This window comes from Oncorhynchus clarkii, unplaced genomic scaffold (assembly GCF_045791955.1).
Source record: "Oncorhynchus clarkii lewisi isolate Uvic-CL-2024 unplaced genomic scaffold, UVic_Ocla_1.0 unplaced_contig_12114_pilon_pilon, whole genome shotgun sequence".
Taxonomy (NCBI): domain Eukaryota; kingdom Metazoa; phylum Chordata; class Actinopteri; order Salmoniformes; family Salmonidae; genus Oncorhynchus; species Oncorhynchus clarkii.
Window position 1 is genome coordinate 67476 of NW_027261078.1, and position 8984 is coordinate 76459.

The 8984-nt window shown below is 42.9% G+C and overlaps 1 protein-coding gene across 1 annotated transcript; it reads left to right on the forward strand.

Moving 5' to 3' along the window:
- Positions 1-4332: 4332 nt before the first annotated feature.
- Positions 4333-8726, forward strand: LOC139404675 (uncharacterized). The gene is made up of 8 exons (XM_071147281.1): positions 4333-4668; positions 5656-5727; positions 5930-6048; positions 6181-6226; positions 6358-6455; positions 6598-7079; positions 7242-8189; positions 8311-8726. The coding sequence occupies exons 3-8, from the start codon at positions 5939-5941 to the stop codon at positions 8478-8480; spliced, it is 1854 nt and encodes a 617-aa protein (XP_071003382.1). The 5' UTR covers positions 4333-4668; positions 5656-5727; positions 5930-5938; the 3' UTR covers positions 8481-8726.
- Positions 8727-8984: the final 258 nt, after the last annotated feature.

Below are 8984 nucleotides of genomic sequence, written 5' to 3' on the forward strand. Positions count from 1 at the left end.
TTCAGCTAACTCTGTTAACAGTTCTGCGGGTATCTTAGCTTTGGCTTCCTTCACAGGACACCTTGCAGATGGTGTATCTTCTAACTGGACTACACTTACAGTTGTAGCAGGCTGTGGGGCATTAAACCGCTTTTTGTTTCGTCTTTCTATCTCATTAGCACAAGCAATGTTAAGCTTCTCTAGCAAAACCTCATCTGATGTTTCGCTCTCTAGCAGGAGAGGCTGCATGTCTATCCTGATACTGTCACTCTGGAGACCCGTAAGGACTGTGTGTAAACACATGCTCTGGACTAGAGCAGGGTCATACTTAAGCCCTGATTCTGACTCCTGGGATGCAAACAGTACTTTTTGCCTCAAATCTAAAACGCGCATCAGGAAGCTTTGAGGGGTCTCCTTGCTATGCTGTGCTTCTGAAGCTAGCTGTTTATAAAGCTCTGTTGCACTCTTCTCTTGGAAGAGGGAACGCAGGATACATCTAAGTGTGGGAAGAGTTAGCTGGGGTTTACCTTCCAAGTAGCTGCCTAGCTGTGAGCCTGGAGAAATAGCCCTGACTACTGCGTCTACTATTTCTACCTCAGGATAGCCTCTGTTAAGTCCATTTTCGATCTGATGGGCAAGGCTGGAAAAAAATCTGTTTTTCTTTCTGGCCCGGTTCACCTATCTGACCAGAAATGTTAAACTCTTTGCACCAGTATGAGCTGGGCTGTGCATTTGGTGAGAGCGGCACGCTCCCCTGAAGATTGGCATGGGGTTGGGGCTGACGCAGAGAATCACTGGCTTTGGCTGCAGTAATCTGCTCAGTTCCCACCCCTTGTTGTGGGGTTACAGTTCTCAGTTCCTCTACTCTGTGATGTGTTCCGGCTGGTTCAATATCATGGTCAGTTTGCCCTGTTTTGTTATCTATGCCACTGATCATCTCTGTCATTTCGTCTTTAAGTAGCAACAATTCCGACATGCCGCCATCTTCTAACTCTGCAACTTCCTCTCTTTCAAGGAACATCATAATGTGAGTCATCAATGATATGCGGGATTTGTTTTGAACATCTCTTCTCTGTTCGTCTGATATTTCAAGGAAATCACATATCTCTAGTAATTTGTCTTTAGTCAGGGTGTGCAATTCTCCTACTACCTCTTCCTGTAGTTCTTCCAAGGCGCTTGTCATGTTGACAGAACAGGAGGAACTTTTACTGTGCAGGAGTTGACTCTGAATTAGATGGTCCTTACTGTCTCTGATGGTCGATCAATGGCCTCAGTTGACACGTACTTAACCACTAACTTCCAGCTTCCCTCGAACAGCAACACTTTCCTCACTGCAGCCTGCCTGAGTTGTTATGTGGAGATTTAGCTGGCTCGGAATTCAGCGACCAGGATGTGGAAACTGGACATCTGAGCAGCAATCTCAGCGGAGCCTCCAAAAATGTTACGCCCCTGAAAACAGGGGAGAAATAATCACGAGAGTGATACGGTGTTGTTTTCTCAATTCAACTTTTAGTTCAATCATTTCACAAAAGTAACACATTCCAAAACAACAGAAAATCCATTATACAAATAACACAGCAAAATATCTTATTAACAACGCACATGTTCATTCACAATCGACATAAAATGGCAGCTACTCTCAGTACGATGCTATTCTCTGCTACAACCGAGCAGGGCTAATATTACTCTCTGCAAACTTAACTCTAACTTCCTCAAGATGTTACTAAGACACACCTTAAACACTCTTGACATGTTAGCGAGTAATAACATTTAAACATTTTTTAAATTTTTTGTCATCAATAAAGTACCTGAAAACAGGGGAGAAATAATCACGAGAGTGATACGGTGTCGTTTTCTCAATTCAATTTTTAGTTCAATGATAAAAGACCGCGATTTCCCGAGGAATATGGGTGGAGACCAGAGCAATCGATCTCAGGCTCATAGATTAAGAGCATTTCGTAGATCACAGATTAACACTTTTAGGCGCCACAAAATAAAGTAATCAATATAACGTTTACACATTACTCACAATTCGTACCCTTTGTACACTTGACGGATTTTTAACTTTAACACAATTATATGAATGTTTTCAATCTCTATCAACTAATACTTGAATGCATCTTTTTAAACTTAGATGTTTTAAGATCCTCACATACTATGAATTTACTAATACCTTTTAATGTATAACAGGCTATGAATATTTCCTTCAACCTGTCACACAAGGACGTGATAGTACACATCACAACACTGCTGCTCATTCATATTCCACTGATCAAAACTTTTGTTTTTATCAACCCACCAACCAATCAGATGTCATATTTACCCGTTGCAGTAACATTGTCACACTACAGAAGTAGGAGGAGGTAGGCCATGAAGGAGGAGACGAAAGACAGCTGGGCTCCAGAAACAACGCCAACCTCATACTTCATCAGTAGACCTCCCAGGAATATCCCCACCGCACCCACAGGCAGGTTCAACACACCAGAAGAAGTTATAATCACATCTAGTGTTACCAGTGTGCTGGAGTTTCATTTCCACTCATGTTCAACAAACCTACAGGGAATGGGAGAGAACCAAAAAGTTGTATTTAATGTAATTCAACATCAATGCTGACAGGAGGGAACATTTCAGTTGGAGCATGTCCAGGTTTCTATGGCTGTGTTTAGACAGCCCAATTCAGATCTTTTTTTGAGTAATTCAGGGATGCAAACTGGTGAGGGCCCAAAAAGGTGAAACATTCTAAAGTATCCACAATAGGGGGAAGGCAGGTTTTAACTAATTAAACAACAAAGACTATGATCTACATTATCAGTCTCTGTGTGTAAAATAAAACGTGGTTAATGTGAACCTATCTCACTGCTAAAAAATGTGTAGAAAGCAATCCAATGTTATTTGTTGCCAAGACTGCATAAGACACTCAAGTCGTGACGCCTCATTTTCACCCAATTCTCTCATTCTGAAAATGAACCACAACGTTACTGTAGAGGGAAAACATTAGTTCATAGATAGTTAGTTTGTTAACATTTCACACAGATTGCCAGGGTCCAGTAAGCAACTACGTTAACAATATAACTTGAGGAACGGCAAGAAGTCGTATACCAGTTAATACTATAGCGAGTTGGTTCGTTTACTAACGTTAGCTTATCCGATGTTGCAACATTCCTGTTAGCTAGTTGTCTGACTTAATTACCCAGCTAATTCTCACACCATAAACTCAATTATTTGATCAGCTAAGTTGGATAGTGTTGCTCAACATTTCGCTGGCTAGCTAACGCGGAGAATTCGATCCAAATAGCAAGATACTTGGTGCTGAAATACTTGGATACTTCAGCACCATGGACAACAGCGAAATCGGCAAAGCGAGATCTGTCATTCAGCACCACATGACAGTAGACAGCGGCCATCTCATGTGAAGTTGGCACTGGGGAAATCCCATCTAATGAGAAACGAGGCCTAGGAGGCAAAAAGACTGAAGGAAAAGACTCCCACAGAAATTCTATGCTAAACTGTTTCTGCCACATTAATTTCAAATGTTACATCTTTCGATTTGTAAATAATAGGGAATACATTTGCAGATAAGTTAAACTGATTTATCAAACTACACTGTACAGCTTTAGTGTGTCTGTGCATCATACGTACAACTGTAAGCAATTCCGTTCTCAAATGTCTGTTTAATGTGAGAAACAAAATGAAAAACAACTGTTAGACTATTACAATACGGACTGTCATGCATTTTTATATTACCAACAAGACAACGAAGTGATGGTCTATACGCGCCATGGAGACATTTATAGTATACTTCCCCCACCCAGCAAAAGCTCCCACGCTGAGCGATACTTTTTTACTAAACTATTATGCATATAATCAAAGTCATACGGTTAGTGTCATTGATACTCTTATTTTTAACCAATTAGCATTGCAAGTGTACCTTATCTCAATTCAGAGCTCGGAAATATTGGAATAACGTGCTAATAGCCTCTTAAAGATCAGGGTGCATTTTTTCAACTTTTTGATAAAAAGCGTGCAAAATTTCAACGTCCTGCTACTCATGCCAGGAATATAGCATATGCATATGATTAGTATGTGTGGATAGAAAACACTCTGAAGTTTATAAAACTGGTTAAATCATGTCTGTGACTATAACTTGTGTTGCAGGCAAAACCCCAAGGAAAAACTGTTCAGAAAAAGAAAAAAAAATCCCTCCGCCAGTTCCCTATATTGTCTATGTCAAGGGAAAATAGAGAGCGCCCAGTTTACAGTTCCTACAGCTTCCACACGATGTCGCCAGTCTTGGGAATTGGGTTGAAGTTAATCCTTGGTGAAATGAAGAATAGGCACTTCCTGTCAGTGGGTACACGCTGGATAGTTATGAAAGAGAGAAAATCGTCCATGCTTTGTTGACTTGCAGCTATTGAATACAGATCGCCCCGTCATCAATTTGATCGATTATTAACGTTGACAAATACCTAACGTTGGATTACAAAAGTAGTTTGAAGTATTTTGGCAAAGTTTATAGGCAACTTTTTAATTTTTTTGTAATGAAGTTGCGTTTTGGAAAGCTGTTTTCTGAATCAGACAGGCTTTATAAATGGACATTTTGGGTATACATGGACGGATTTAATCGAAAAAAAGAACCAATTGTGATATTTATGGGACATATTGGAGTGCCAACAAAGAAGCTCGTCAAAGGTAATGCATGTTTGATATTTTATTTCTGCGTTTTGTGTAGCGCCGGCTATGCTAATTCTTTTGTTTACACCTCCTTCAGGTATTTGGGGGGGGGGGGGGGGGGGGGTGCATGCTATCAGATAATAGCTTCTCATGCTTTCGCTGAAAATCATTTTTAAAATCTGACATGTTGGCTAGATTCACAACGAGTGTAGCTTTAATTGAGTACCCTGCATGTGTGATTTAATGAAAGTTTGAGTTTTATCGAGTACTATTAGCATTTGGCGCTACGCATTTCCCCAGGCTATTGGTTAGGTGAGACGCTAGTGTCTCAGTGGCTGTAGAGTTGCAAGTGTACCTTATCTCAATTCAGAGCTCGGAAATATTGGAATAACGTGCTTAAGAGGACTGACACAACAGGATAACACAACAACCACATTTTCAATTGACAATCATTGCTTTAAATAGTTACGGTTAATAGATTTGTATAGGCATTGGTAAACAATTAATTTCACTTGTAAACCAAGGTTGGATTAGTAGGTCTAAGCAACATGCAGCTGGATACTCGCGTAATGAATCGAAACAGGTTCCAATCCTCATATATACACATTATGACAAAATAAAGAGCTTAATCTTCACGACATAAAGACATAGAAGCTTACCCATTTATAAAGGTTCTACACATTCCATTTCTCCATAGCAATAGAATGTAAACATTCTATTTCATGCCAAACATTGCCTACAACTCAATTCTAAGTGCAACATATTGGACGACTCCACAGTAATTGATCATTCGTGACTTTAACTTATCCCTGTTATCTCTAGAGCATCTCGTATATCTATAGCGCTGCGTTTCTACCCCATTTTACCATGGATAGGGTTTGGTGCATTCCGGAGTTCACTTATGGCCCCACAAAGGTAATTTTTGGAGATATTCATTTTAGCATACTGTAATAGCCTGTGCACAATGTGCATAACAAAGCATCATTATTGTCATTCTCTTCAAAGGAATTCTGTAGAAGCAGCCTTTATTTCCAGACTCTGCAGGCCTGCTGGGAGGAAACATATTACAATAAACAGGTAAGATTCATCCAACAAAAAACATAAACAACAGAAAGAGAGTTGTATTTCAAGACAGTTTAGAGAAGATGGTCATAAGAGTTCTTAATAACACTCGCAAATTGTGATGCATGAACAGTTGTGAAATGTTGTGAGAGGCCCTTCAGAATGCACATGATATGGTATTTCGTGGCACTGTCTCACACCTTACCTCATCTTGCAGAAGAAGCTCATGGTCCACTATCTGCTGCTCCAGAGTCAAGGCCAGGTACCGCACCATGTCACCACGGAGCACATGAGCGGCTGGCTGGTGTCTCAAGGCAAAAAATCCCTTAGGGAGAGGTGAGTACCACGTCATCACTCACCTTCACTGCCATTCCCTGCCACCAGCAGCACTCCAAGAGGTGTGGGTAAAATAAACAACAGAAAAATCGGAAGCCAGGAAAGTTGAATTGCTCTGTGTTTTATTTTAAGGGTGTGGAAGGAAACCCTGGAGGAGGGGAATGACCTCGCTCGGCTGGTAAGACAATGAGAGTTAGACACATACTACAAGTCAGTGAGCTCTTTACTAGCCTTTCAACAACTAGTTAGTACAGCAGAATAGATATGTTGTGAAATTTCACTAATCGGACTTCCTGTTTCCTACGGCAGACCTGGGAAGTCAACACTTGCCTAAAAATGATAGACATAGAGCACGAGGCTGTCTGCAAGCTCCGCCGCTCCTTGCACCCCACCTCGCCAGCTGACATGTGAGTTCCATGTACTGCCCTGCATATGACTTGATCCATTTATCTACACATCTGTAACTATGCAGAAACAGACTAAGACAGTGTTCTCTGTGAGCACATTGCACATCGTTTAGCTTTGTCTTCTCCTTTTTGTTGATTTCAGCGACCCTAAGGTCCACAGCCTCGTGGAAAGAGCAGTAAGGAGCATTATGGGCGAGCTGTCCAATGAGCCCCGTAGCAACCTGCTCAGCCCATCCCAGGTGGTTGTGGAGGTGGTGCCCAGTCTCCTCCTGGCCCTGTGGCTTCAGCCAAAGGAAGGCCATTCAGGGCACCCAATCCTAATAAGCGGGATGGCCGTGGGCATGGTGGCGGCCGTAGTGGAGAAGCTCTCCAGCATGTTAAAGGCCCCTTCCCCTCAAATCCCTTTCTCCCGCGCTGCGGCTTTTGAATCTGTGTGGTCAATCCTCGGGAGAATCAGTCAGTCCTTCTCCACGGATGACCTCCAGAGCCCATTTTATGTGAGATCTGTCTGTGCTTTTGTGGCTGACGAGGTCCAGAGCTGCTTCCAGCCCCCTGCAGCCACCTTACCAGTCCTCCCTGTTGTCGCTGCGGCCATCTCCACTGCACCTCCAGACATCCTAGCAGGTGAGTAGCAATGATAGAGAGCACTCTGACAGATGCCTGTTGTGATGACATCTCGGTGACATGTAGTAGTAGAGCTCATCAGGATTGTTGTTGTCACTCCTAACACAGAGGCAGACCAGGCTTCTTCCCACCTGGAGGTTGTTGACATCACCGCTAACACAGAGGCAGACACGGCATCTTCCCACCTAGAGATTGTTGACATCACCGCTAACATAGAGGCAGACCAGGCGTCTTCCCACCTGGAGGTTGTGGACATCACCGCTAACATAGAGGCCGACCAGGGGTCTTCCCACCTGGAGGTTGTGGACATCAAAGCCAACATAGAGGCAGACCCTGCTTCTTCCCACCTTGAGGTTGTGGACATCACCCATAACACACAGGCAGACACGGCATCTTCCAACCTGGAGGTTGTGGACATAACATGTAAGACAGATGCAGACCCGGCCTGTTCCCACCTGGAAGTTGCGGACATCAGCCCTAAAACAGAGGCAGACAGAGCTTGTTCCAAATTGGAGGTTGTGGAAATCCCCCCTAATTCACACCTGGAGGTTCAGGACATCACCCCTAAGACACAGCAAGATCCAGCTTCTTCCCACCTTGAGGTTGTGAACATCACCGCTAACATAGAGGCAGACCAGGCGTCTTCCCACCTGGAGGTTGTGGACATCACCGCCAACATAGAGGCAGACCCTGCTTCTTCCCACCTTGAGGTTGTGGACATCAACTATAACACACAGGCAGACACGGCATCTTCCAACCTGGAAGTTGCGGACATCGGCCCTAAAACAGAGGCAGACAGAGCTTGTTCCCACTTGGAGGTTGTGGAAATCACCCCTAAGACAGAGGAAAACCCGGCTAATTCACACCTGGAGGTTCAGGACATCACCCCTAAGACACAGCAAGATCCAGCTTCTTCCCACCTTGAGGTTGTGAACATCACCCGTAACAAAGAGGCAGATCTGGTTTCTTTCCACCTAAATGTTGTGGACATCACCCCTAATAGGGAGGCAGAGCCCATATCTTCTCTCTTGGAGGTTGTGGATGTCACACCTGAAGAAAGCACTCTCAAGATGGCCATCTTCGCAACTCTGCCAACTGACATCCAAGCAGGTGAGTAACACTGACAGGTGACGTTTGTCATGACATCTTAGTAGAACCTTTCAACTGGCCAGTGTTTAGAACCTACGGTTTGCATTTGTTTACATTCTGTCCCTCTTTTTTCCCTTTCCAGAGGATGTTGCTGTGGTCATCCTAGATGTCACCCCACACGTCACCAAGGATGTGACACTGGATGTTCCATGCAGAGCTGCATGCAAAGGGAAAGTCCGGCAATTTTTTTTCAGGCTTTGGAGGGCAGTGTGCTGCTGCGCCTGCCACAAGGAAGAGGAGGAACAATACTAGTTTTTCATCAGACCTTCAGAAATGGGATTGAACCATAGACCATTAAATGATTTGCATTATAATAATTGGATTCAATTCTGCTTTTCCTGTTTACTACTTAATTTCAGAACATTTCTATAAACTTTCACTTTGCAAGTGTGGAGTAGGTTGTGTAAATAAGTGGGAAACATCCCAATTTTAACGCTTTTAATAATTTACTTAATACATGTAAACAAAACAAAAAAAGTAGTATTTAAAAAACAAAAACGGAGGGAGCTCAACCAACGTTGAGTTGAGGTGCAACCAAAACCTTTAATCATCATAGAAAAGGAAAAAGCGCAACTCTTGCGCAATATAAAAAATGCATTGCTTTATTCAAGCAAAGTTAAAAGATGAACATTTTGGCCTAGTCTATGACGATATGCAAGTTGTGTTTGCCCAGTAAAAGGGTGACCCAGACTCACCCTGGTTCTTGAGGGTTGCAGACAGTGAAAAGATATCATAAGTAAATGGGACTTTTCAAAT

Bases quoted from the DNA above. Each gene is read 5' to 3' on its own strand.
- LOC139404675 (XM_071147281.1), top strand. From the start codon at position 5,939: ATGGTCCACTATCTGCTGCTCCAGAGTCAAGGCCAGGTACCGCACCAT. The intron at 6,456-6,597 runs GTGAGTTCCATG...TGTTGATTTCAG, and splicing joins CCCACCTCGCCAGCTGACAT to CGACCCTAAGGTCCACAGCC. The intron at 8,190-8,310 runs GTGAGTAACACT...TTCCCTTTCCAG, and splicing joins GCCAACTGACATCCAAGCAG to AGGATGTTGCTGTGGTCATC.